The sequence below is a fragment of the Oikopleura dioica genome, chromosome XSR (assembly GCF_907165135.1).
Source record: "Oikopleura dioica chromosome XSR, OKI2018_I68_1.0, whole genome shotgun sequence".
Classification (NCBI taxonomy): Eukaryota; Metazoa; Chordata; class Appendicularia; order Copelata; family Oikopleuridae; genus Oikopleura; species Oikopleura dioica.
In genome coordinates, this window is record NC_137294.1 from 5,358,406 (window position 1) to 5,385,308 (window position 26,903).

A 26,903-nucleotide genomic window follows, 5' to 3' on the forward strand; every position below is an offset into this window, starting at 1 on the left:
ATCGCGACTGGCGCGAAGCCTCGCCCGAGCACAAAACAAGCGTTTTCTCGCCCGACACACGGTCATGGATGGCCCGTTGTGCACTTCCCAAGTTCCCAACGTAACAAATCTCAAAGCCGCGAGTTCGAATCTTCAGGCTCCCAGCGTTTATCGCAGTCGCGTTGAACGATGATTGTTGAATGATCGAATCTCGGACAGGAAGCGCGTCACGGACGCCATTCTACTCCGATCTGAAACGCTATGATCTGATACTGACTATGATCTGATATTAAATATGCGGATAAAAAGAATCGTATTCGCAAAAATAAAAACTCGCCTTTGCGGCTAGTTCTCCTCAATGGGAGTTTTTTCATAGATTTTTCCTTCCCGCCGACTTGATCTAAGATTGCGAATTCAGCGAAAACCGACCGAATTCGTTAAAAATAGAATTACAAGAACGTAGATTATCGCGCGATTTCAGAAAGGGACTCTTCCTTGATTTCATGAGCGCAGTGCGGGCCGACAAGACTTTTGTTTTTCTCGTTGTGTTAGAATGTCGAAATCGACATAATCCCGCAGACTTCGAAGGTCAGTTTGAGTTCGATAAGAGGCTGCAGGAGACCCTGATAGCCGTTCGAGGTAGATAATTCTTCTTTGTGTCCCGATAATTGATTCAATTCGAAGAGCAGAAACGCATCATGCTCATTGAGGCTCCTTTTCAATATACGGTCGGAATACGGTCTTTGAACTCTAAGTTGAATAAAACTCCGCGCTGCGCTTCATCTTATAATTCGCCTACAACACTAAATAGAACGGCTGGAAATTTCACTATTTCAAGTTGAAATTTTCAACAGATTCTAATTTACTGAGACGAATGAAGAGCCTATCAGGAGAAGAGGAGAAGCGTACTCAACGAAATATGCCTATATCAAGCACGTATAATGGAACAGTCCGAATTAAATTACGTTCCAAATTATTACTATACCTTCTTCTTTTTCATCTACAAAGCTACATCTCCTAAAGAAGATACAGAAGAATTTATCTTATTGATTGCAGAAGACACTCTTTCGTATTTTATTTTAGACTTTTTACATGAAAACCAATTGCTGTGTTAGTCAGAACTTCGTGTGTCGGCTAACTTGTGGCGTTGGTAACACTGTCATTGGCCATTCTGTCATGTCAACGTCCTCCCTACTAGAATTTCGTCAACTAGCGGTTTTCGAGTTTTTACCTTGGAGTTGAGGGCTCTGATATTGATTCTTGCTTTTCTAATATGTTTGCCATTGAGGAAGCAAGAGCCTTTCGATGTCCGTGGTTGCTTGGTTCTGCAGATTTCGTTCGGCAAAGAGTCTTCTTAGTTGTAGCGATGGATTTTCTAGGTTTTCATTAGAAAAAATATCCCGCAAAACATTCACACAGAGAAAAGCACTCTTAAAAAAATCACTCAAAAACATACTCGAGTACTAGCGGAGGAGGAGCATTTTTAATTCTAAAAAGTTTAAATTTAAGTTCAGCTCTTTAGCTCTTACTGTTTTTCCAGTGGAGGCTTATTGGATTGACTTGATAGGCATTGTTCTAACTCGTTGATTCGTTCCTGCTTGTTCTGTATTTCCAGAGTGTAGGGGAGAGCGATACTCATCTGGTACTCTTCAGATTTTATGTGTTCGATTTCTCGCCTTAACGTTATATTTTCAGTCAGCATTTGATCTAATCAATTATCATACTTAGCGTCAGCTAGCTCATTTTCTAATCGTTTTCGGTCTGTTTCGAATGATTCTATTTCTTCTACAAGATTTCGATTGTCTGTTCTGTAAAAATCCACCTATAAGGACAATTCACAATAGGATGGAGTTTAAAAACTGACCTCCTCTCTCTTTCTGCTAAGCTTGAGCTGTAATCCTTCGTTCTTCTCCTGATAAGAGTCTTTGTCCTTCTTGACTGACATGATATTCTGACGTAAAGATTCGGCTCGTTCTTCTGCTGATTTAAGTTTTCTCCGAAGTTTCTCATTTTCAGTACGCGTTTTTTCTTGCTCTCGAGAGGAATTACGAATGACACTGAAGATTTCTGTTACCGTATCTTACAATCCGAGTTGCTGTATTCTAAGTCTGGATTCCAATCCAGAGCTTCGAACTGTTTGAGTCAGCTGGATTGAAAGTTTGCAAACTCAATAGACGTATGTCAGGTAGCCAGAAAATCACTTGGCCTGACGTTCGAATATTTTCCAAATACATACCGACGTGCGTAGCCAACTTGCTCTTCCAAGCATCTTTGATCTAGCTGAAGCTCTATCACCGCGTTTCGCAAAATACAATTTTGTTCTCTTTCACTTTCGAGGTCTTTCTTTTTTATGTTCAAATACAATGAAGTTGTTTTTTGGATAACTTGAATTCAAACTAGATATCCGACTCCAATATCACCAAGATTGATATTACAATATAGACTGATATTATATATGCCGATAATCGGCTTACTTAATTTTTTTGTAAAATATATTTTTGCTTGAACAAGTTCTAAACTTTCCAGTAACTCCTCAATTAAGTTTTCAAAAGAATAATTTTCTTTGTCATTGTCACTCGTCTGTAATGAAGTCAATTTCGAATAGTTTTTTTGTATTCTTTAAACTTAACTTGAAACTAGACTTTTGCCCTGACTTTTGCGCGACTTCTGCGACTACTATTTGTTCTTTAATTTTATGTTGCCAGTGACTCTCGAGTTTCAGGCACTTCTGGCACTCTTCTTGTACCGCGATTGGCAGTCCTGACTGACTGATTTTTGAAAGATGCACATTGACGTTACAATTCTCCATGCTAAAAACATAGGAGATTTGTAACGTAGATTGCGTAGGCGTCACTGGTTTGACTGAACTCTCAAAGAAGAGACACTAGAGTCAAATTTTAATTGGTTGATTAGCTATTTCACTCGAAAATCAGAATCAGTCAGTCAGAAATGCCAATCGCGGTAGTTTGTTCTCTGCGTTTTCCATGTCTGGCGTGCTCTTTCCGGAATGAAAAGAGTTTGATTAACGGATTGTTGTTACAGGATTATGAGTAATAATTAAATTACAAAAGGCGCCACTAGACTAAAACTAACGTTCTGGACCAATATTTATTTAATTAGCTCAAGTGGCGCAGTACTCATGGTCATATCTCTTCCATTATTGCCCTTCTATCGCCCCTTTACTTAAAAATCACTGAATTTCCTTTAAAATTTGCCCTGCAAATAAATCATAATTAAGTCATAAATCCCTGTCTTTAAAACTGCCCCTGAAAAAAACTCTAGTGTCTTGAAACAGTACATAATCTGATTGAGTCCAAGTGCGTCTGTTGAAAAATGGTTTTCCATACTCAACAGATATTTGTTTTTTTTCTTAGGCGCTTTTATTCTTCTCAGTATACGTTTGCGCAAAAGGTTTGGCAATTGAACTTGACAAGAAGTTCTATAACATTATATTTAATTGGTCGTTTAGTTGGTACATGTGTTTTTCAGGCCAAGAAGATCAGGCACACATAAGACAAGTTTTTGGAAATTAGCTTCGTCGAGTTGTTCTTCTCTAGCCAAAGCACGGTTTCTTTTGGTGAGACAAGAGCAAATGGCGAAAAAGGGGGAATCTGAATCAGGAAATGATCCGGTAACGAAGAGAAAGGTGAATGATCCTAGAATGTCTGCCAGAAGGTAGATTCTTGAGGTGAATGCGAAATGAATTATAACTTAAAAAATAACGACTATTCGGACCCGATTATCTGATAGGCCCTGCAATCTCGGTTTGTGATCACATAGCTCGGGCTCAACTTTAAGGGAGTGAGGGTCGCAAACTGAAAGAATATGTTTGTAGAATGGAAATAGAATAAGGGTTTAAGACGGCGATGGTTTGTTTAGAATTTTTTAATTTAAGAATTGTTTTCGTATTTACAGCTGTTGTGAACTAGGCAGTTGGGAGTTTAGCTGTCCAACACGCGAGGTGAGCAAGATGAGCGAGCGGTGCAGCTCGGCGAGCGCGGAAATATGGTGCGGCAGCGCGCTCCGACTCATCACACGCCCCGCCGGTTTCATCGAAAGCCATGAGAGGCGCTCCAGGTTCTCGACAATGTAGCGCAGACAGATTTGCGTGCAGGACTTGTCTAATGCATGCAGACTTTCTTGTATGTCCGACGATTTCGCCTTCAAGCAAGGGTCAGATAAAGGTCAATAAGGAACGGTGCTTACTTGGATGTGAAGAGCGACTCTGAGGGTAGTAGGCTCGTTCTTGTTTAGAGGCCCGAACCATTGAGGCATGCCGATTGGCATAAGAGCTTGACTGATCCAGAGCGCGACGGAAAGTGGCTGGTGCATCAGCTCGATGCAGTTTTCTCCATCTTCGCTTCCAGCTGCTCCACCCATATTTTCACCGACGATTTCGTCAGCCAGTCCTTTCACTGAAAAAAACATTAGATCCCCTGTTCGTTACATTCTAGTTGGAAACTCGATAAGAAAGCATTTCAAAATTGCTTCTATGGTTACTCACGGTCTTCATTTTCATCGTCATTCATTGCATCTGTCCATCCAAGGTCGAGTCCGAAATCATCGTTTTGATTTGCATTGTTTTTCTCATCGCCAGTACTTTCTCTGGCACTAGGTGTTGTTGCGAAAACGGCTATATGTGCTGATTGAACTTCTTCGGGTTTCAAGGTGGCTAGTTTTGACTGGCTGATCGCTTTGTAAGTTTTCTTTGGGTCTTGAACGATTCTGATTGTTGCATCCGGCTCGATCGACGTAAGGTACGCTTAATTAACAGTTTGACTAAGCAAAAACATTTCTATCTTACCAGAAACAAGAGAGAGCTTGTGAGAGCTCAAACTCGACTTGTTCGCTCGTTGTGTCCAATTGGACCATCTGGCAGATACTTGCATCAGCTTTGCCCATTCATTGGTTTCGCCGAAACCAAGTCGGCCTATACGAGAGACGACGACTCGTAGCTGGCCCTCGCTGAACGTCCTGTCTGCGAACTCTTTCGTGAATTCCCAGACTTTGCTCAGCGCTTGTTGAATCAGACAGTATTTTTCTGGCGCCTGCTTGTCAAATATCTAAATCGTATTTAAGCTTCATGATTAGCTTTTTTCTATCATAATTTCTATTCAAATGATAAATATATGCCGCGAAAATATTCGTCCGCTACCTTGCTGGGACGTCAATCGCGATAACATTTGTCTCCAGATGTTTTCCAAAACTATCAGTGCATGAAACCAGTACCCATCTAAAGAGGAGACATATTAATCATGCTTTCCGAATGATGGTTACCGTTGATCCTGAGACGGAAAGTAAGAGCAATAAATAACTTGCTGGTAGCTCTCAGTTTCAGCCGAGAAGTCGGGCTCAGGTTCTCGTAATGTTATTGATGGATTTTCATTGCTCTCCGTGTAGATCACAGCCTTCTTCTCGATTCTGTCTTTCGTAGGACCGAAACCAGTGAAAGACTTTTCCGGTTTGAGTGCTTTATCAAGCGGAGTTAAACACTAGAAGCATTGAAAAAACACACGTGTAATCTGACAAACCTGATTAAACGTCTCAAGCGAGATTTTTTCCAAGAACTGGGTGTCGGCCGTCGCTAAGAAGCTCGCTGGAATGAATTTGAACTGGGTACGAGACTTCCATTGCTCAGGCAACGCGCGCATCATGTTTTCACGATCGCGTACCTCTAGGAGATCCTTGGGGTGCTCGGCGTCTTTCGCTTGCGAAGGCTCGAATACATACACGATAAGTTGACTGATATCTCCGTCGATAAGAGTTTTGTTCTTCGGGTGATCTTGATTCAAGGAAATTTGATGCCGAGTTTTATTCTTGCTTACCTGGATTCATCAGCTCAGCCCTTTGTCTACTCTGATCATAGCCCGGTCCATGGCGGTCCTGGTCCAGCTGCGCAGCGTGCTTCGACCAGTCAAGGCCATACTGCTTTTTAAAATGGAGACTTTGAAGGATCGGCGACACCTGATTCGTGAATGTCTTTCGGTACCGGTCAGAAAAAGAAGTGGTGTCCTGCACAAGGCGGATAAAATTGTCGGACACTTTGCGCGTTTTGCGTGAATGAGATATCGGCAGTGGAAGCGGCTTGTGAGTGCCGAAGTTGTTCCGCGTGTAAGCCGAAGATAGCTCTTGGAACCATCTAAATAACCAAATGACTCCTGAGAAATGATAGTTCAACCTACCTTTTCGCTTTGCTCAGGATGACGTCTGAATTTGGCAAAATGACGAGATAATAGACGTTTTTCTTCATTCCCACGGGCGCGAGCGAGAGTTCTCGGCTGAATTGGATAGAGTTCGGCGCAGCGTGGAAAAGCTCATTGTGCACAGATGACGACATCGACTGGAGCTGCGGGACTGGAAGTGCCTCTGTCTCGTCACTAGCGGTCCTTCGCCCGGCGCGAACTAAGCCAGACCAGTTTAGCGGTCCTTCTACGCCAGGCTTTTGGATTGCTTCTTGTAAAATCGGCCGGAGATATCTTTAATTATGTTTATGCCTCTCGTACTTAAATTATTTTGACTAACCCTAGAAGGCGAACAACTTCGGATGTCGGAGCTTGCTGCAGTGCGTCTTGATAAGGCAGTGAGTATCTTGTGACGACGTCTTGCGACACATCGTGTCCGAAATGAAGAGAGTTGTCACGGTCAGACGCTGCCTGCTGCACAGCCGACCGAGCATTCTTCAGAGCGTCGCCCGTTGCATTGCACGCGTCCCAGAATAACGCATAATTGAGAATATAAGGATGAGGAAATTCGTTGGCATCGGCTGTTGTCATGTTTCTCTAAAAGAATCGGGGGTAGTCAGGAAATTTCGTTGTCGCTACTTACGCTTTTGGTTGTTTCTATGATAACTCGAAGCATTTTTGCAACGACATTGAGCTTGGGCTTGTTAACACCAACATTGCCGCCCTTTCCAAGTATCTCAGGTGTTGTTCTTAAACTGTCGTCGAGGAAACAGCGTTGGTTTGCGAGAACAACATCGTCTTCTATCTTTTCGCCAGCCATTTTGATCTCGTCCTCTAAGAAAAGCCCACCCCAGGTGCCGATCGCAGATGATCGCATCGCTATTGCTGAGAATCCACAGCTACAAATGTCGTCTTCATCCATATTCGTGGCGCCTTTTATTTTCATTCCTGAAGTAATAAGTAAGAATAAACCAGAAAGACAGGGCGATAAAAAACATTCTTGCGAGAAATTCTTTATAAATAGATTGATGCATTTATAAAGCAGCATTATCGATTTATGCTTACCTATCAGGTGTCCATCAGATCCCAAATAATTTGACTTGCAACTGCATAAAGGCGCTTGTATAAAGTTTCTATCACGGTGAGCGTCTAACACAGAGTCGCTCAAAATAAGATTCAGCAACAGTGCGCTGGCTTCTGGTAGACTTGCTACACCGCGAATGCCAACAGAGCCAGGGCCCGATTTGCCCGGTGTAAGACAGCTTCGAGGTGTGCGGGGAGTTTTCGGAGTTCGAGGGGCATTGAAATCGCGTGAATGACTTGCATGGCTCGCGGGACTTGGAGGAACGACGCCAGGAGATCGATGGTTCATGGAAAGTCGCGTAGATCCTGGCGTGTGCGGATAGGTTCCCACGGACGGCGGACCACCAACCGAATGTGGGTTCTGATAGCCAGGGGTCGTCGGTTGCCCCGGAGTCTGTGGCGCGTGACCCGGAGTGCCAGGGCCACCAGAGATACCAGGCGTTCGTGGAGCTCCAGGAGTATTCGGGGGACGCACACTTGTCGGCTGCTGAATGTGCACTTGAATCTGTCGCCTGTAGGCTTCTTGTCCTTGCGCGTTCAGCTCTTTTTCTTTCATTCTTTGCTTAAACTTGTGACTGATTGATCCGTCTTTCCAACTAGGCTTGTAGTTAGGAGCATTAGAGTGAGAGTGTGTGATTGATTCATCGTCTAGTCTTATGGCTGCGAAGACTCCTTCTTCGTCTGTCTTCGTGCCAGGCTCTGGGTCAGGATCAGGCGTTAACATTGTCGACGAATCAAGAAGAAAGGTCGAGACTTCAGAGGGATCCTTTTTTATGCGTTGCGTTACATGACTTGGACTCGGATGGCTCAATTTCGAAGTATAATATCTAGATTTGCTTAATCCTGGACGATCGTCAGGACTCGGCGTGAGGATATTTAGCTCGTACGTATTCTCGTCTGGGTCGTTTTCTTTGACACTAAGTCGTTTTTCGGAATATCCATTATTTATAGCGTTAGTAAGCGAAATGGGATTATGGTGATCCATCATACTTCCATTCGAATCGAAGGGATTAGGTTCGGTTTTGGTTGGTGATGGCTCGTAAAGGGTTTCCTTGGGCGCCTTTTTTGCCGGCAAAATGTCATTGGACTCGCTAATTCGAGCTTTCTTCAATCTTTTACGCGGCTTGAACTCTGGAAATATCTCATTATTTGAACGATTAGTGGAGAAGTAAAGAGTGTCGTCATCGGCGATGTCGTCGACCTCAAGCTTTGGGCGACAACGGTCGCTCTTGAGGGTCAAGCCATTCGGTTCGACGGGAAGCTTGAGCCCGTTCCAACAGGGCACCGTTGGTCGATAATAAATTGGAGAGGGAGAATCACCCATAACATCCTTCACGTCATCGACTTCTGTCGGCGTCGCGGGCGAGTTTGAGGATTGCGTCGTTGAATTGGTTGGAGGATTTGATTCGGGTGCAGTAAGTGAGTCGGCGTTAACGACCTCATCCATGATGAATTCGGAGCGACGCTGGCCTTCGTTATTGCGCTTGTGGAATGGAGACTTATGCTTTGGCCAGCGAGTGGTTCTCTTGACGGAGGACTTTTCAGAGCGTCGGCAGCGCCGATCAACGAAGGAAGGGACGACCTCTACCATGTTTGACTGGTTGACGGACGTCGGAATGTTACCATTTGCCATTGGACGGGGGAAGAGGTCGATCGCCGCACTCTTTGCAACCTCACGCACGACATTCTCAATCTTTGCCTTCTCGGGCTTCAATTTTGGAAGATTAAGCTCCTCTGGATCCTGTGGGACAAAGACCAGCCGTGCTGGGTAGACAACTCGAAAGGCAGAGACGGTACTGCCTAGTGCCAGTTCGACGGCGAATGGCTCTTCTTCATCGTCATCGCGTGTTGTAGCAGGGAATGCATAAGGATAAAACTCGAGCCAAGAGCTCCAGGAGTCATTCGCCAAACTCACATCGTGATGGTGCTTGCGAAGAAACTTCCCAGAGAAAAAGCCGCGCAGACCCCAGGGCGCGCAGATTACTTCTATCGGATGGATCTCAGACTGCAGAGACGAGTTCGAGGGACGTAATCGCTTCACAGCCGGTGCCTGGCCAGGCTCTATCGAGCAACAAACGTTCGATCCATTGAGAAAGAAGCTAATCGAAAACGCTGATTTGGAGATATTGTCTCCTTCTGGCGTTCTGAAGAACCAGCGACCCATTCGTGTCCATCCTTCGGCGCACAACTTGCGCTCGACAGAGTTGTGCAGAGCCTTGAATAAAAGGGTGCGTTGAACATAAGGCATTCCATCGCTGTTCGTTCCCGAGTACTCGAAGATTTTCTCGTCCGAGTTCTCCAGACCCTTCTCTTTGAAGGATTCTAAACCCAGTTTTCATTCAGCATTTATAGAAAGTACTACCTAGCAAAGCTGGCTTGTCGCCCCACCAGAAGCACCAAAGCTCTTTCTTGTGTTCGCTCGACGGTGTTTCCTTTTCTCGCCCGCCCTCCATGGGCCGGCGCCAGGTGCAGAGGATTCCCTCGCGCATGCATTTGGCGAAGGCGGAGAGGATCGCATCATCCCCTGGAAGACAGGGGAGCGTATTCGCGAAGCTATACTTCGTCCATTTGATGCCCGGCAGATCGACAAGCTTGAACACATTGGTGTGCGCATCAGGAAGCATAAAGCCCGATGACTTGGCGATGGTTGAACTCGCTGTACGCTCGTAATGGAGACACAGAGGTATCCAAACTACGCACGCGTTTCAGTGAAGAGCGTTCACGGGTCTGGTGGCTCGCACAGAAATTTCATCGCCGATCTAGAATTACTTTTATTTCTAAAATCCAAGACTTTGAGAGTACTATCACTCAGAGAAGGGAGCGCTAAAATAAAATCTATTTAGAAAAATTAATCCGCTCAAAAAGTGACTCACGCAAGGTTTTGAAAATGTCGTCCTTAGTTTTGTGTGATATTGAGCGATTCTCCGATTCCCTGACAATCGATTTCTGAAAAAAAGGAATTCTCTATTAGGCTAGATACGGGCGCGCGGGCGTTTCTGGCGAAATTTTCAAGGGAAACACAGCTGAGGCTACTACCAGATACAGTTAAGAAAAAGCACAGAAAATTAAAAAAAAATAAACAATCATAGCAGCATTACGCCTGCGGGGGCAGCTCACAGTGTCAAGTTCCCACATTTAACCGTAGCGGCGCTGTTGCTCTCCGATCTACAGCCATCACTTCTACTCGTACGAAAAAAATCTTCAAAAGAATTCACACCTGCACCTTCTTAGGGTTACTATTCCTACCCACGCCATACAAATCGATTCTAATGCGCGACGTCTTTAGAATACATCCCAGTATAGTGCCCCTGTCTTGAGCAGTCCCTCTCTTCCATAAATTAATCCCTTTCCCGAGACAATTTTAAAATTAGTACTATAATAATATGATTTATCCCGTGATTCGACAAATAACGAGAATAGTATTTTTAACTTTCCGACTCGATTTTTCAAAACAAAAATTTGATAAATAAAACATGTTACGCATTAAAAGAAAATTGATCGTTATTTCTTAGCGTGTCTGATAGCAGTCGTATTTTTTCTTTCTCTGCTAGAATAAAACGCATATTGTAGTGGCTTGGAGCGTAGTAATTCGGAATCTGCAAATATTTACGGCCTTGTTGAATCACTTTCCAAGCAGCTCGAAAGGCATTAATCAGTTTTTCACTCTTTTTAATCGTAAAATCACAATCCAGCGCACAGTTTGACCTAGTAACCCACACACTACAAGCCAGAAAAGTAAAAGCATCAAAACAAGATGGCTTTTTCGTTTTTATTCTTCGAAGCCGAGCGCAACTCAAAAAACAACAAAAAGATGAACGCCGGTGAGAAGACTCTTTGAGCTTGAATTTGAAATTCTAATTGACAATGCTAGTACGTGATATTAATTAGACCAAGGATGATCTTCGCTCAATTTAATTTTGTGAAAAAGTTCAAGTCGAACTTTGATAATTGTAATTTTCGTTAAGATGAGTTTAGCGCTTTTTTCCGAGTAATAGACGGTTGGAATGAACGAAAACGCTATTAATGCTAGATCAGATTATTAATTAAGAAATTAGGTGAACCTAAGCCAAGTTTTCTTTTTGAAAGTCGTATGAAATTTTCGATTTTCGTGCAACGTTATCTAAAGCTAGAAAAAGGTTGACTTTTCGAACGTGTGGATCTGACAGTTCCCCAGTCTGTAATCGATTCGCGCGTCTAATTGGCTACGACAACTGCGAACTGGACAGCTGATTGGGCAACTCGGGCGGATCATCCAGGCACGTCCGACTCAGCTCCCAAGAACACGCTCGTATCTCCACACACGCCACAATAAAAGCTCCAACAACGGAAAACTCAACTCAACACCAATCTAACTTTCACTCCTTGCAATTTACAAATAAACCCAAATCAAGCTAAGTCTGACTTAAGAAAAACATTGCTAATCTGAAGCGAACCTTTTCGCTAATAAAGTTGATATAATTACAGTTGGAACTTTATCTCCAAAACCTTTTTAATAAAAGAACCAAGAATTATTTCAAATTAAAGCTCGAAAATAGAATAAACTCATCAAGTTCGTCAGAATTGCTGAAGAATAAACATAACGTTTTCTGAAACTTCAAAAATAGCGCCAGATCTTTATTACAACGACTTCATCGACGTAGGTCCTCCTTTTTATACAAAATAAAGGCCAATAATATAAAAAAAATGAAGAAGAAAAATTCTGAGATTGATGAAGCCACCGGGCGATCGGTAGTAAGACATTAGGGCTGGCTCGTGTGAGAGCGGGACTAACCTAAAAATTGACGAAGTTGGATGTTTTCGGGGGTTTTAGTCTCTCCTTCGATTGTCCGAGGGTTGTGTTTTCTCTTCTCCGGAAGTTGATTTTAATAATGGTAATAGCCGCCGGTTGAGCTCGGGAAGGATTCTCGAATTTTACGAAACCCGTCTTGGTACTCCGCCCCGCGGCAAGGCCGACTTCAAGGCGCTCTAAATCAGCTTCGATTTTTCGACATTCTAGTGCCGAATACAAAACCTCTCCAATGCCAAAATACATGTACTCCTTTGCTAACCCCTCTACTAATCACAGTTTCATCAGCTGGATAAGCGGCCTCTACCATCAGCAGAAATAAATATTATCAGAAAGTTTGACTCTCAACTCGACTTCCGTTTTCAGCAGAAGCTTCCATTGTTGTTATTTTTACCACAATATAATTCCATTTCCTTCATAAAAAATTGGGTAAACCCTAACCCAACCCTGGAAAGACGCAAGAGTTGAAAAACAATCAAATAAAGAATTACGAGTTTCCTAAGTAAAACTCTTCCACCAGATTGAACCAATAAGCGCTGCTCCTTGAAGTGTCCTCCGGCTCCCTCGGATAACGCTGTGCATGATAAAATTAGAGAAGTACGAATAGATTATGAAGAGCCAAACGTTTTTATGTATTGTCGGTGCTGGGCTTGTTTCTATTTTTTTCTTCTCACTTTCCTCATTTTCCAATCGCGCACAGGCACCGGATAACATTTTTCTTTTATTGCTTTATTTTCCGAAAGGAGAGATTAGACATTTTTTGACTTCCGGGCAGGGTGAAGATGATTGTTCAAGTTCGACTACATCAAAGCCTCTATATGGCTTCATTCTTTCTACGATGGCGGGAATGATGACTTTTCTTGGCGCAATGACTGTCTATTTTCCTATTCCAAAGCAGCACATGCGGCTGACGTCTTGTTTCTGTCTAGCTTCAGCCTCCGGAGTGATGGCATTTGTTTCCCTCGTGGAGGTGTTCCACGAAGCAAAAGAACACTTTGAGGAGGTTTACAAAGGCGACTGGGGACTAATCTACGCTTGCCTCTCTTTCTTCGTTGGGTGGGGCGTTGCTCTCGCCATGGACCACCTGCTTCATAAATACCTGGATCCTGAAGTGGACAACTCTTGTCCAAGTGCCTTTCTCGAAAAAGGGCATCCCGAAAATGAAGAAGAAATGGCCCAACGACGGTTCGAAGCTGATACATTCAGACTTATGCGAGTTGGCTGGTTCACTGCTTTAGCCCTCACTGTTCACAACATTCCGGAAGGTCTACTTACGTATGTATCTGCTCAGGTAAACAATGAAAAATAGTTAAAAGGGATTATCTTTAAGTCTGCAAATCCAACGATCGGCTTAGGAATCGCGGTTGCCATTGGCATGCACAATATTCCGGAAGGCTTCGCAGTAGCGTTTCCCATCATGATTGCGACTGGAAGTAAACTCAAGGTAATAACAGTCCACAAACAAGCAGCTCATATTATTAGGGAATGTGTTACGCAGCAATTACTGGATTTGCCGAGCCCCTCGGTGCTCTGATAGGTTATCTATTTATTAACCTAAGCGATGAAAGTTCAAATCACAAAATATTCGGATGGTTATTTGGAATAACAGCTGGAATAATGACCCAAGTTTCAATTTCTTCACTTCTTTTAGAAGCTGCTAGATACGACCCAGGTTAGATAATCGTTTATAAAATCAAATAATCATCGAATTTAAGGGGATAAAATTGTTTCTCGAGCGTGGGTATTCGGTGCTATTGTGATTGCCCTGTCCCTTGTGGTTATTCAAGTTACAGACAAATGCTCAGATAGAGAGGCCGAGTTCTGCTCAAAGTGGCAATCGATATGCAACTGATTCTCTTTAGATAGACTATTCTTGAAAATATATTATATATCAATAATAATATCATATATCTCCCAGCAAAGTTTCCAATGCAAAGTTTCCAATGCAAGTCAATGTTTATTCGTTAATTCCAGTTGAGAATCTGAGGTAGTCGACAGAAAAACTCGATGAAGTCAATCACACCGTCGCGGTTACGATCGGCAATGTTGAAGATCTCTGAGACTTTCTCGTCGGTATCCGCGTCTGATCGATCAGAGTCTTTGAGTGATTGAAGGAAATCAGCTCGGGTAATCGCTCCAGAGTTGTCTTAAGATGAAAATGCAGATCTTGGAGACATGGAAGAGACTTGACTTACTGACGTCGTATTTGTTGTAGAACTTATGTGTATTGAACCAAAACTTGACGAATTCCTCCTCGTTGTAAAAGCCAGGGCGCATAAGCTTTCCTTTGGCGTCAAACTTCTTTGTAAACTTAGCCAAAGTGCGCGCGAAATCGTGCTGGGTTCCGTCGTGAGCGCGTATCAATCCAACAGAGCAGAAATGCTCGACTATGTTCTGTGGAGAAATATGGAGTGGGTCCATGCTGAGACCGGCGATTGTATCGAAGAGAACTCGAAACTCAGTTATCGCGTCTAGGTTTATCCTTAATATAATTAATGGTTACTACACAGACCTTTTTCAGAAGTGTGGACAGGGTCATCAGTGCCGAGCATAAAAACTATCATTTTCTCGCAAGCTGGAAACTTTCTACCACTTCGCCGCGTGCTTGACTAACGGGCCAAACTAACAAATCAAACTTTCCTATCAAGACCAGCGTAAACAAATGCGCGTGATTTATAAGGGCAAATGCGTTTTCATTTCCGAGATTATTATATCCCGAATGTGGTAACCCCGAATACGGTTTCTTATCAACCTCGAAGATTTTCATATAAAGGATTTATTCCTGATAAATTGATGCTCACAATCGAATCTCTTAACTGTAGTTATTGTTGATATCAGAGACAAGTTTTGGAGGATTTCCCTTTATTTGGGCTGCTACTATTTTCTGGAGTTTGAAAAATTTGGAGTAAAATTTCTGTAGTCAATTTTCATTTTAATTTTAAAACTGGAGATTTTTTTTTCTGGACCTGTTTCCCAAAAAATTTCGTCGATTCCATTTGGACCAAAAATTACACCTTGTTCAAGCCCATTTTTAAGGGTGTTAAGGGCCTCCCGGCCCCCTAAAACCCTGATGAAAACCTGGCTCGGGGCCCGGGCTTTCGTTTGCCCCAGTCAGATACCCTTAATTATTACACTAACACCCTTAAAAATCGATCTGAACAAGGTGCTATTTTTGGTCCAAATGGAATCGATGAAATTTTTTGAGAAACAGGTCCAGAAAAAAAAATCTCCAGTTTTAAAATTAAAATGAAAATTGACTACAGAAATTTTACTCCAAATTTTTCAAACTCCAGAAAATAGTAGTTGCCTTATTTGTCAAAGAAATGGGTCGGCAACCTGTGCAGAAATCCTGAGTCAGTGTCCTTAAAGATGCGAAAAAGAGCTTAGAAAATCTGCACAAATCATGACAGAGTGATATTAGTTTTACATTCCAGGTTCGTCGTAATCCATGTCTTCGTGCTCCGTGACGAGTTCAATAAATTGTCGTTCCTCTTCATCCCATTCCATGCCCACACGCCTTTGAATCGAAGGTAAAATTTATCATTCGCGCTATAACTTACTCTAGATGGCTTGTCATGTATTTCTGGATATCTTCATGAATGTCATGAATGTTGAATCCGTGGCTCGCCCCAAGCAATTGGACGACACTGAAGCCCATTGTTGGAAGACGCCACCAGTACGAAGGGTCCAAGTTCAACTCGACGCAGATCTCTGCTAGTAATCGACCGAGGCGTTCTAAATTGAGGTGTGTCTTCTCGTGACTTCTGATCAGTGAAGTGACTGCTTTGTCGGATGTGACTCGTCCTCCCATCCCAAGGAAGATCTAAGAGAATAATTAGAGAAAAACTAAAATAAATGATGTTTACCTTATCTCTATTAGGCTTATCAAGGCAAGACGGGTGATCGCAGAATACATAGGGTGTCGGAGTTCCATCGGGCAGCAGAATTCTGTAGATGTTGAACTCGGTTGAGAAGACGTGATCGACTTTGATATGGCCGACTGCTGCGGGATCATCGTCTAAGGCTTCGAGAATCAGTTCCTTCACAGACAATGTTGCTATCGCTTTGAGGGATAGTGGCTGTTTTGGTGGTGATCTGTTTGCTTCCGAGAATTTTCGTTTTCGACTCATTTTGTAAATTTGGTTCAAACTGACCGCTTATAAGCATGAGAATCCAACAGAGGGCGCTCTTGCTATCAGGTGGATAATCTTTGAAGCAGTAGCCCGCTGCGTTGATCAGATAGGTTTTGCGTTCTAGTCCGTTTTGGGGCGTGAGCTTGACACAGTGATTAGCAGAATATCCTGGATAGTCTATCCACGATAGTTGGTTGCGTTCGAAACTAAGACAGTGCCACAGATGGATTAATAGCAATCATATGATCCGATCAAAGGAAATCAATTCGGGACCCAAACTTTCGGTAGTTCAACTTGCTTTTAAATTTAAAAGAACCTTGATTCATGATTATTCAATAAGTAAAATAGCGATTTATGAACCATCCTGCCTCCACTTCATGCCAGACTGTACAGTACAGTATAAGTCGTATCTTCTTGTAAATACAAAAACAACCTTCAACGAAATCCACGATATTTAAAGAAACGATTGCACTCATTTTGTACCAAATGGCAACAGATAGAGCGATGAACAGAAACGGAAAGGTGAGTAACTTATTCGTGTTTTTTTTAATAAGCGACTTTCCAGAGAAGTTATAGAAAGAATTAAATATATTGCGCTATTTTATGGACTGGGTCAGATGGTCCTATGGTGTAATGGCTATCACTGTGGACTTTGAATCCACCAATCCGAGTTCGAATCTCGGTAGGACCTCTCTTTTTCTTCGCGGTGTAGGTCGCCCAATCATCATCTGCGGCGCATTTTTTTCAACTGAGAAACTAAAACTCGCCTTTTCGATGCTTCTTCTGTTTTGTCTTTCTGAGCAGCCAGCCGAGAAAAGTTAATAGCTCGCCGGGCAGCCGTAGAGATATCCAATTGGTCGAGAAAAAACGATTTCGAAACCGAAAAATGTGCCAAAATACAATTTTAGTGAATCTCAGCTTTTTTGCTTTATAACTGCCGACTTCAGCTTCATTCAAAGTCATCTTTCATGTGTTCATTTATTTTCTTTCAAAAGGGACAAGGGAAATCAGAAATAAAGAGAGAACTAATCTATAGTAGATTGATTTTTGCATATTCGATCAAATCTAGAATCAATCTCAAAAAGGAGAGTTTACAGTCGTTTCCGAAGAGTTTCTAGATCGAAAGAGCGCCCAGTGATGTACCTATTTTTTCGTGTTCATTCTTTAAATAAGCAAGACGACCATGAATCCATTCGAAATGAACAACACGAAGGTACTGTCAACATTTTTACTATTGTCGATTGATTAAATTAATAATTGCCGTCTATTCACCAAGCGAGTAGTAAATTATTCACGCCAAGAATAAAAGATCACTCACGGTTTTCGTAAAGTTATTCTTGTCGATTTGATATACACGCGATTCGCGAACGATTTTCTTTTGTAGTCAATCATAAAAGGTCAAACCTTTCTTTGATCCACCAAAGTAGCTCCCATTGTATTTTTTAATGCGCCGTTCATACCCTAGCGCGAATTTTGACAGACTTAGAAAGAGAGAAACATATTGAGAGAGAGAGTCTACTGTGTTTTTTTCACATGCTGCTGCGAAGTTTTTCGATTAAAAAATTTTGAATTTTCTAATTCAGTCTATTTGTTCAAATATTTGCTCTTGCGCGCTGCTGTGGCCATTTTTATTTCTGAATCACTCTCATTGACATAGAGCCGGGCTAAGACCGAGTAAGTTTAGAAAGAGAGCCAAGCCGACCTCCAAAACACATCCAAAATGGCCAGCCGAAAAACCAAGAAGCCAAAGAAGCGAGCGCAACGAGCCACCTCCAATGTCTTCGCCATGTTCGGCCAGGACCAGATCCAGGTACGTTCTTCTTTTTCCCTCTTTGAGAATGGAATTTCCAATATTGACACTGTCTGCTTACCATTTGCGCCGACGATCTTCTCTTTTTTGAAGACTCGCGAATGCAAAAGCCTGGGCAATCACTTGCATTTATTTTAAAACTCCAACAATAATGTTGAATAATAAAAAAAATGATTTTTCTTTATTGATGAAATCTTAGCTTTGATTTTTTGTAAAGACTCAATAGCCCAGACTTCTTGTTCAAAATTCAGAACGGTTCCTTAGATGTTAGTGATTTTAGTAACTTTTCTTTAGCGAAATGAAACTGGTAGATGAAACAGACATTTTGACGTAATTGTAAATTTACATAGAGCTCGTAGTCGCAGGTGCGCGCTATTCCAACAGATAGCTCATGTTTCGTTTAGGAGTTCAAAGAAGCCTTCACCATGATTGACCAAAACCGGGATGGCTTCGTCGACAAAGACGATCTTCACGATATGCTTGCATCTCTCGGCAAAGGTGATCAACTATCATTATGATTTATTTTACTACTCGTAAAATACCGCTCAAAAAGATCTTGAGCTTATTTTGAAAATTGTCCCCAGAAAGCTAAAATATGAATTTTGAAGCCACTTCAAAAAAGCATCCTTAATCTTAATCGAAAACTTCTAGACCCAACTGATGATTACCTGGAAAAAATGATGGCTGAAGCGCCAGGGCCGATCAATTTCACAATGTTCTTGACGATGTTTGGCGAAAAGCTTAACGGAACTGATCCCGAGGATGTGATACGCAACGCCTTTGCATGCTTCGACGACAACAACTCAGGTGGGCAAGACGTCAGATGGCGCTTGTTAACGCTTTCAGGAAAACTAAGCGAGGAATATCTGCGAGAGTTGCTAATGACGACGGGCGACCGCTACACCGAAGACCAGGTGGACGAGCTTTTACGAGAAGCGCCGATCGACGCCAACGGCGACTTCGATTACATTGAGGTAAAACGCGCACAAGCAGAATTGAGTCTAACGAGCTCTTTAGTTCGTCAAAATCCTAAAACACGGCAAAGTGGACCCAGACGCGAATAAATTGGAGATGGTCAAGCTCGAATGAAAACAGCAACGCTCTGAAACCCTCTTCTTATTCGTCTCAACCTTTTCTTTCACTCTGCCTTCGCACGAATACATATTTCAATTCTCACGAAACATACAAAAATTAAATTGTGCCTGTTGAACTTCGCTCACTCTTTTGCACGTTTTTTCGATAATCAAAAAAATAAAATACGAATTTCTTAAAAACTCTCATTACATAACTTCAAATTGTAGTCTTGATGATTGTCATTAATGAAATAATAAAGCAGTACGTTCCAAAATGCATCAGTAAATCAGTACGGTCGCTTCTAGAGTGAATGCACGCGCATAGGAGGCGGGGAGGGGATTCAAGGAAGCCAACTTATTCTATCAATCACTCAGCCGGTAGCAGCGCGTTTACATCTTCGGCAACTCCTGCCTGGGCTAAATCTGAGCCTACCTCTGTTAATCCTGAATTACAGGTACGCCTTAATTCGAACGTACAAAATTGCATCGCTGAGCCGCGTGCTGCTCTTCTAAAATTTTAAAATGGCTTTCTTTTTCAAATTCTGCTGCTTGATTAAAATGTGTTGCAAATATGATTACTTATACTATTTTGTCATTTGCCTAGAATCGTCCTGTTCTCCCCGAGGATATGAGCAAAGATCGGACGAATGAGTTCCTGTCGATTTGTCGATCGATGGGGACGAACGCCATGGCAGGCAAGGGCGCTGGTCGAAACCGTCAACGATCGCAAATTGCGGCGCGGTGCAAGGCAGTCGGCAAAGACATCACCAACACATGGGACAAACTAGGAAGATTAACACAGCTTTGCAAGAGTACCACGCTCTTCAATGACAAGCCCGTCGAAATTCAAGAACTCACTTATATCATCAAACAAGACATGGACCAAATGAGGTATTCAATCGTTTTTTGAACGCTGTGTGGTAGACACACGTTTTAGACAGTCACTGGCTGAGTTGGACAGAATGCAATCTGGAACGCCCAACTCGAAAGACGGGGAAAAACATAACAAATCCATGGTAGCCGTTTTGCCTTTGCTATTTATTATTTTGAATAATTAGGTCCGGAGCTTGCAAACGAAATTGGCCGCAATGAGTAGCAATTTTAAATCGACTCTCGAGGCGCGGCGAGAAAACATGAAAGCACAGAGCGATAGGAGAAGTCAATTCTCCGGAAAGGGCATTCCTGGAGACTCGCAAAGCAGCTTTATGCGTTCCACCGTCCTGTTCAATGACGACCAAAGAGCACAGAATAACGATTCCAGTTTGATTCCTCTCAATCAGCAATTTCAAGGTCCATTTTTTCTCATCAAACGCTCTTTTAACTGGATTTAGGACAAATGTATGAAGAGCAAGATCAGTATTTACAAGATCGATCGAAAGCGATGGAACAAGTCGAATCAACCATCGTCGAGCTGGGAGATATGTTCGTTCAGTTAGCTGGAATGGTGAAAGGTAACGATTCTATGGCTCGGCTCGTACGTAAATTGTGTCTTTTTAGCGCAAGAAGAAACCATCATGAGAATAGACTCGAACGTCGAGGAGTCGGAGATGAACATCGAGTCTGCGCATACCGAGCTCCTAAAGTACTTCCGTTCCGTAACATCGAACCGCTGGCTAATGGTCAAGGTCTTCGCCACTATGATCATTTTCTTCATCGTTTTCGTTATTTTCTTTGCCTAAAATTTCAACAAGCCGTTATTCAATTCATACTTATTAAGATAATACAAATTTAAAGGCCGTTTCGGGCCACCTAAGTCCGTTAGAATATTAAAAGTTCCTCCAGTGCAATAATCCCTCATATTATATAAAACTTTAATAGGTGAAATCTGTACACATTGAATTCATATATCTAACGATCGCTTTTTATAGATTCTGGTGACATGGCTGTCGAATCGGACGAAACGGATTCCAGAGGAAGGGCGCAATATGCGATCAGGCACGTTTGAAAAAAGATTTTTGATGTTCTAAAGAATAAACTTTTAAAACTTTCGCTAGGGATGCGCCAGACGAGAATGAAGCTCGTTTTTCTGTTGAAGAAGCTGTCGAAAAAGCTGGTTTTGGTCGATTTCAGTGGAGATTGAGTATCTTAACTGGCATGGCATGGATGGCAGACGCTATGGAGCTCATGATTCTATCAATAATCGCGCCGGCTCTTCGTTGTGAGTGGAAGTTAGACTCGTGGAAGGAAGCTTTGGTTTCGACTGTGGTTTTTGTAGGAATGATGTGTTCAAGCGCTTTTTGGGGAAAACTTTGCGATCGACACGGGTAAGACATAAAAATTCGTCGCTTGAGATTATGTTTCTTCTGTCAGACGGCGCTCAGGATTGGTATTAGCGGTTGCATTTGTCTCATATGTTGGAGTTTTGTCGGCTTTCGCACCAACCTATCCGTGGATTTTGATTCTTCGAGGCTGTGTCGGGTTTGGAGTCGGCGGGGTGCCTCAATCTGTTACAGTAAGCATCCTTTGCTCGTTTTAGTTTGAATCAAGCTTCAATTAGTTATACTCCGAATTCCTGCCGAAGAAAGCAAGAGGGAGGTGTATAATGATGATCGAAGTATTTTGGGCGATTGGCACTTGTGTGGAAGTTATCCTCGGTAAGATGGTAATTCTGTCTTTGTCTAACAGTTTGATTCTAGCGATTCTGATAATGCCAAAGTACGGTTGGCGTGCTTTGTTAGGAGTTAGCGCGATTCCACTGATTCTTTTTACAATTTCCTGCAGATGGCTTCCTGAATCGCCCCGATACCACATGCTTTCTGGAAATCCGGATAAGGCGCTGCTTGTATGTTCTTTTTTGAACTGGACAAATTCCAATGACCTTTTTAGACGCTTGAGTCTGTTTGCAAGACGAACGGAAAGCAGCTTCCTAAAGGAAGGCTCCTTACGACTGGATCTGTTGAATCTCGCGGAAGCATAAGCGACTTGCTTAGCCCGCAAATGAAGAATACGACTCTTCTTTTGTGGCTCATTTGGTTCGCATGCGCTTTTAGTTATTATGGAATCGTCTTGATGACAACGGAAATTCTTCAAGAACTCAAGGAAGGAACTTGTGACGCAAAGGATCAGTGCAGTTTTAATTGCCGCGATTTAGACACGGTAATGTCCAGAAAAATTAATTTCGCTAACATCTTTTCAGGGTGATTATATCGAACTTTTGTGGACTACTCTTGCAGAATTTCCCGGATTAATCGTTACTCTTCTCATCCTTGAGTATGTGGGCAGAAAAGCCACGCTTGCAGTTACGATTTTTGGCTTCGCTATCTTCACATTTATAACCCCGCATGCCACATCAGAGAAAGCCACTATTTTTTGTCTATTTGCTGCCCGCGCTTTCATATCTGGCTCATTCCAAGCGGCATATGTTTATACACCAGAAGTATACCCTACATCAATGCGTGCGGTTGGGCTAGGAACATGCAGGTATGTGCTCTCAATCTTAAAGCTTTTTCCAACTTGTATTAGCGGCTTTGCAAGAGTTGGTGCTCTTATAACGCCTTTCATCGCGCAAGTTCTCATCCGGCAGAGTCAAGTCGCCGCTGCATCTACATATGGCATCGTGGCTTTGTTTAGGTTCAAAACTGAGACACAGAAAACTCCCGTTTATTAAATTTCCGCTTAAAAAGTAAATTTATAAATACTATAAAGCGTCTTTTTACTGACAGAAGTTGAACCTTCGTGAAGGTAGCCTCTCTTGCCTCCATCCTGTTACCGATTGAAACGAAGGGCCGTGACCTAAAGGATGTTACCTCCACACAGAAAAATAAATCTCAGAAACGCCCCGAACCTCCGGCTGAATTTGAAAATCCTATCTCGTTTGATCAGTCCGCTAACTGAACCAGCTATTCCCATTTTATCGCCATATTAAGTTATTTAATTATCCGCAATGTTTTTTGCTAAACAGCATGCAAGCTTGAAAATCTCGTTTAGCGAAATATTTACCATTATTGCTTCTTGTCTACTTTTCTTCATTCATTTCGAACTTTGTTTCCGGCTATTTTTATCCTTTTTATATATCAATGCAGTTTCTTCATTCCTATTTTTTAGCCAAAGTACCTTTTGTCTGTGCAATCGTCATAATTGTATGAATTTTATCATTTCTGTTACACAAACACCAGCCCCACTTATATATTTAAACGAAGTAAATCTTAACATCAACTGTTATAACATATTCTAATGCGTTTTTGTTCAGTGGGGATTGGAGTGGGCGGTACTCCACTATGGATCATGGCGGCCCTAAAACGATCGAAATACCAATTCGAAACTCGGAGGAAGTTATCGAATTGGAATGCTCCAGTATTCCTGATGCTGGAGAGGTGCTCAACATTTTGAGCAATGAGGCCGCCCCCATGCGCGTCTGGCTCGAACTTGCTCTTGAATTCTGGCGCCAAGATCGTCGAGACGAATTTCAGCAAGTGTTGGAGGAGGCCCGCACGAAAGCAGGAAAGGACTACATGGGCCACGAAAAGGATACAATGAGATGCCTCGATACTCTAGCAGCATACAACGTCATCTGTGGAAAGCAGGAAATCGACAAGGAAAAACAAACCAAGTTTTTCATGGAAGCTACAACTTTGTATACTCTCGCCGATAAAGTCATTATGTACGACCAAAGCCATCTCCTCGGGCGCGCCTGCTTCTGCCTCCTCGATAAAGGCGATCAACTTGACCAGGCCGATAATCAGTTCAATTTCGTTCTCGATCAAGATCCCAACTCCATTCCAGCGCTCCTGGGAAAAGCCTGCATTGCCTTCAACAAACGCGACTTCAAAGGCGCACTTGGGCATTACAAAAAATGTCTGCGACTGAATCCTGGCTGTCCAGCTGATATTCGTCTCGGAATGGGTCTTTGCTTCTATCGAATGAACAAGCTTGGTAAAGCCGTCGATGCTTTCACACGGGCGCTTACAATCAACAAGAGATGCGTTGGAGCCCTTGTTGGTCTTGCCGTCATCAACTTGAACCAAAGGGATATGACCTCTGTCAAAGATGCAATTACTCTCTTTTCTTCTGCATATAAAATCGACAAGAAGAACGCCTTGGTTCATATTCATCTTGCGAACCATTTCTTTTTCCGAAACGCAATAGATAAAGCGCAGCAACTCGCATTTCACGCTTTGCATCACACCGAACATCAGCAAATTCGTGCGGAAGCGTGCTATCAGCTCGGCCGGTGCCATCATAAGAGTGGCGATTACGAACAAGCGTTTCGTTACTACAACCAAGCCGCGAACTTTTCAACGCCTAAGTATGCACTGCCGTATTATTATCTCGGTTGCATGTATCTTCAACGCGGTTCTCCCTCTGACATTGAACAGGCAATCATTCTTTTCGAGAAGATCCTCAAGGAGTACCCTAACGAGCATGACACTATGAAAGTTCTTGGTCACTTATACGCCGACTCGACTGATCCAGAAAAATGTGCCCTTGCAAAAACTCACCTAGAGAAAGTGGTTGCTAATAATCCAAAAGATTGGGAAGCGCTCATTGACTACGCTCAGGTGCTGGAGCAGTTCACTCCAGAGAAATCTCTTGAAACGTATCGAAAGGTGATCGAACTGATGGAGTGCATGGGAGTTGATGTGCGTGCAGAAATCTACAATAATATTGGTACACTCCAAATGCGCCTTGGGAATCTCGAAGATGCTAAAACGAATCTGCAGTATGCTGAAGATAAAATCAAGATACTTGTCGATGGTCCTGATTACATGTACTACAGGAGCCTTCATAATACAGTAAAGTATAACTCCGCTCGATTGATGGAAAAGATGTACAACTTCGACAAGGCGATCTGGCTCTACAAAGAAATCGTTAACAATAACCCCAAGTACATCGATGCTATTCTAAGACTAGGGTGTATGCATCGTGACAAGGGCCAAATCTTCGACGCTTCGGACTTGTTCAAGGAAGGCTTGAACATTGACCCAGAAAGTCCGGATGCCTGGAGCTTGATTGGAAATCTCCACTTAGAAAAGGGAGAGTGGGGGACCGGACAGAAAAAGTTTGAAAGAATTCTGAAAGCTGAAAGGACGGCAAATGATGCGTATGCGAATGTTGCGCTTGGAAATGTATGGCTCAATATGATACATGCACCAGCGAGGGATCAAATGAGACTCAAACGACATCAAGAAAGAGCGTTGACCTTGTACAAGAATGTATTGCGTCAGGATCCAAAGAACATCTACGCTGCCAACGGCCTTGGAGCTGTTCTCGCTCACAGAGGATATACCAGCGAAGGTAAGTTTAAGATGAGAAATATGTTTCGACTCACGGTTACTTTTAGCAAGAGACATTTTCTCACACGTCCGAGAGGCAACATCTGAAATGAAAGATGTGTGGTTCAATCTGGCGCATATCTACGTTGAGCAGAAGCAATTTTCAAGTGCAATTCAGATGTACAAAAATGCGATGCGAACATTCAACTTGCAATCGGATCCTGGTAAGGTCCAGACTTGAATAAAGAATAACGATTATTGAAGATTGCCTCACATATCTTGCCCGAGCACTGTTCAAGAACAATTTGATGGAAGAATGCAAGCAATGTCTCATAAAAGCAAGAAGGGTTGCGCCGCAGGATACTGTTGTTCTCTATAACTTGGCGTTGGTTATGCAACAGCTAGCCGAGAGAAAGCTCATCGCGTCTAAGAGCAATCTCAAAGAGGTAATGACTTTATCGTTCTATTTATTTGCATTCACTTTACTATTTAGGTCGTTTGCGCTGTAAGAGATCTGGAATTGAGTGAGCGGTATTTCGAATGGCTCAGTGTTGCTGGAGACAAGCATAAATTCGCTTTGGTTGGGGCGAGCAATGAAGCACGCAAGTGCAAGGATATCCTTACTCAAGCTCATATCGTAAATAAAATAGTCTTCTTCAAAAACTAATTTTGTTCAGTACGTCAATCGAGCCAAATTAGCTGATGATGAGGAACGTGCTCATCGTGAACGAACTAAAGAAAGCGTCAATCAAGCGACGTTGAAAAGAAAGCAAAAGGAGCAAGAGAGAATCGCTGCGGCAGAAGCCAGACAGCGTGCGCTCGAAGTAAAACGAAACGAGTATCGAGAAAAAACTGGTGCCGTCTTGGAGAAAGTCTACAAGCCATCCGAAAAGTTCAAGGACAGCACGCCGAAACCGAAGGGCTCGAAAAGTAACTGGTTTTATTCAAAACGATATTTATTATAATTCAGAGCAACGTCGACGAAACGAAGGCGACGATGGTCTCATTAATGACAACGAATCTGATGCTGAGGCCGGATCTGCCCTTCGAGGAAGAAAGAAGAAGAAGAAACAACGAGACTCGGATGATGAGCGACCAGCGCCATCGCGTTTCAATCCCAAGCACAAAAGTAGAGAAGTCATCGACGACGACTCGTCTTCCGACGAGGACTTCAACGCAAAGGTAGCAAAAGAATATGAAATAGAGATAACGTGATGATTAAGGCCCATGTACAACAGCAAGCGATGCTTTCGTCAAGCAGTGACGAGGAAGCCGGCCCACCAAAGCCACAGAAAGACACCTTGGCTAGTTCAAGCGATGAAGACGCCCCTCCAGCGCCATCGAACAAAACTGCCATGTTGGATAGTTCAAGTGATGAGGATATGAATTCCGATACGGAGAAGAAGAATACTAGCCGACCTGGATTGGATTCCGGTAACCGCTAAATTCAATCTTATAATAATATATCATTTAAGATTCGGATTGATCCAGTTTGAATTATTGAATTATTTCCTTCTACAGTAGAAGTTCTACTATTATTGACCTTTCTCTTTCCCTTTTCGCACTATTCTATTTACATGTGGGATTCACATAACTGCCTGAAAAATATATGCTCTTTGTAATCAACTTCATATTATTTTTTTAG

At 42.7% G+C, this 26,903-nt stretch overlaps 9 protein-coding genes and 1 non-coding gene across 10 annotated transcripts; 6 read left to right on the forward strand and 4 right to left on the reverse strand.

Annotated features, from left to right (window-relative positions):
• Nucleotides 1-1,034: 1,034 nt before the first annotated feature.
• On the reverse strand, nt 1,035-2,317 carry LOC145709531 (uncharacterized). Its single transcript, XM_081787219.1, has 6 exons — nt 2,216-2,317; nt 1,844-2,036; nt 1,704-1,801; nt 1,509-1,655; nt 1,211-1,354; nt 1,035-1,170 (listed from the first exon to the last, which is right to left on the reverse strand). The coding sequence occupies exons 2-6, from the start codon at nt 1,922-1,924 to the stop codon at nt 1,095-1,097; spliced, it is 546 nt and encodes a 181-aa protein (XP_081643345.1). The 5' UTR covers nt 1,925-2,036; nt 2,216-2,317; the 3' UTR covers nt 1,035-1,094.
• Nucleotides 2,318-3,355: 1,038 nt separating this feature from the next.
• LOC145708948 (mediator of RNA polymerase II transcription subunit 13-like) lies at nt 3,356-12,168 on the reverse strand. Its single transcript, XM_081786642.1, has 15 exons — nt 12,016-12,168; nt 10,118-10,190; nt 9,607-10,003; nt 7,227-9,566; nt 6,805-7,109; nt 6,502-6,758; nt 6,162-6,455; nt 5,805-6,118; nt 5,511-5,761; nt 5,257-5,471; nt 5,140-5,212; nt 4,784-5,042; nt 4,484-4,741; nt 4,186-4,394; nt 3,356-4,140 (listed from the first exon to the last, which is right to left on the reverse strand). The coding sequence occupies exons 3-15, from the start codon at nt 9,866-9,868 to the stop codon at nt 3,889-3,891; spliced, it is 5,289 nt and encodes a 1,762-aa protein (XP_081642768.1). The 5' UTR covers nt 9,869-10,003; nt 10,118-10,190; nt 12,016-12,168; the 3' UTR covers nt 3,356-3,888.
• Nucleotides 12,169-12,647: 479 nt separating this feature from the next.
• LOC145709484 (zinc transporter ZupT-like) lies at nt 12,648-13,890 on the forward strand. Its single transcript, XM_081787175.1, has 4 exons — nt 12,648-13,321; nt 13,361-13,474; nt 13,513-13,702; nt 13,746-13,890. Exons 1-4 carry the CDS (start codon nt 12,869-12,871, stop codon nt 13,880-13,882), a joined length of 894 nt encoding a protein of 297 aa, XP_081643301.1. The 5' UTR covers nt 12,648-12,868; the 3' UTR covers nt 13,883-13,890.
• An 84-nt stretch (nt 13,891-13,974) lies between these two features.
• LOC145708698 (uncharacterized) lies at nt 13,975-14,631 on the reverse strand. The gene is made up of 3 exons (XM_081786393.1): nt 14,543-14,631; nt 14,226-14,501; nt 13,975-14,176 (listed from the first exon to the last, which is right to left on the reverse strand). Exons 1-3 carry the CDS (start codon nt 14,592-14,594, stop codon nt 13,995-13,997), a joined length of 510 nt encoding a protein of 169 aa, XP_081642519.1. The 5' UTR covers nt 14,595-14,631; the 3' UTR covers nt 13,975-13,994.
• A 406-nt stretch (nt 14,632-15,037) lies between these two features.
• On the reverse strand, nt 15,038-16,607 carry LOC145709528 (uncharacterized). The gene is made up of 3 exons (XM_081787216.1): nt 15,897-16,607; nt 15,591-15,853; nt 15,038-15,547 (listed from the first exon to the last, which is right to left on the reverse strand). The coding sequence occupies exons 1-3, from the start codon at nt 16,158-16,160 to the stop codon at nt 15,454-15,456; spliced, it is 621 nt and encodes a 206-aa protein (XP_081643342.1). The 5' UTR covers nt 16,161-16,607; the 3' UTR covers nt 15,038-15,453.
• Nucleotides 16,608-16,782: 175 nt separating this feature from the next.
• On the forward strand, nt 16,783-16,854 carry TRNAQ-UUG (transfer RNA glutamine (anticodon UUG)). Its single transcript has one exon. It is a non-coding gene; the product is annotated as a tRNA-Gln (tRNA).
• Nucleotides 16,855-17,836: 982 nt separating this feature from the next.
• LOC145709532 (myosin regulatory light chain 12A-like) lies at nt 17,837-19,247 on the forward strand. Its single transcript, XM_081787220.1, has 5 exons — nt 17,837-17,973; nt 18,378-18,471; nt 18,625-18,780; nt 18,820-18,947; nt 18,991-19,247. The coding sequence occupies exons 1-5, from the start codon at nt 17,884-17,886 to the stop codon at nt 19,060-19,062; spliced, it is 540 nt and encodes a 179-aa protein (XP_081643346.1). The 5' UTR covers nt 17,837-17,883; the 3' UTR covers nt 19,063-19,247.
• Nucleotides 19,248-19,344: 97 nt separating this feature from the next.
• LOC145709517 (syntaxin-5-like) lies at nt 19,345-20,860 on the forward strand. The gene is made up of 6 exons (XM_081787205.1): nt 19,345-19,501; nt 19,651-19,937; nt 19,984-20,062; nt 20,105-20,336; nt 20,378-20,497; nt 20,544-20,860. The coding sequence occupies exons 1-6, from the start codon at nt 19,358-19,360 to the stop codon at nt 20,723-20,725; spliced, it is 1,044 nt and encodes a 347-aa protein (XP_081643331.1). The 5' UTR covers nt 19,345-19,357; the 3' UTR covers nt 20,726-20,860.
• A 54-nt stretch (nt 20,861-20,914) lies between these two features.
• Nucleotides 20,915-23,204, forward strand: LOC145710557 (synaptic vesicle 2-related protein-like). Its single transcript, XM_081788324.1, has 9 exons — nt 20,915-20,981; nt 21,041-21,310; nt 21,357-21,498; nt 21,544-21,640; nt 21,683-21,828; nt 21,873-22,142; nt 22,183-22,466; nt 22,509-22,610; nt 22,727-23,204. The coding sequence occupies exons 1-9, from the start codon at nt 20,926-20,928 to the stop codon at nt 22,878-22,880; spliced, it is 1,521 nt and encodes a 506-aa protein (XP_081644450.1). The 5' UTR covers nt 20,915-20,925; the 3' UTR covers nt 22,881-23,204.
• Nucleotides 23,205-23,238: 34 nt separating this feature from the next.
• On the forward strand, nt 23,239-26,880 carry LOC145706931 (RNA polymerase-associated protein CTR9 homolog). The gene is made up of 8 exons (XM_081784387.1): nt 23,239-25,280; nt 25,327-25,482; nt 25,523-25,704; nt 25,752-25,895; nt 25,936-26,188; nt 26,229-26,440; nt 26,482-26,692; nt 26,734-26,880. Exons 1-8 carry the CDS (start codon nt 23,264-23,266, stop codon nt 26,742-26,744), a joined length of 3,186 nt encoding a protein of 1,061 aa, XP_081640513.1. The 5' UTR covers nt 23,239-23,263; the 3' UTR covers nt 26,745-26,880.
• Nucleotides 26,881-26,903: the final 23 nt, after the last annotated feature.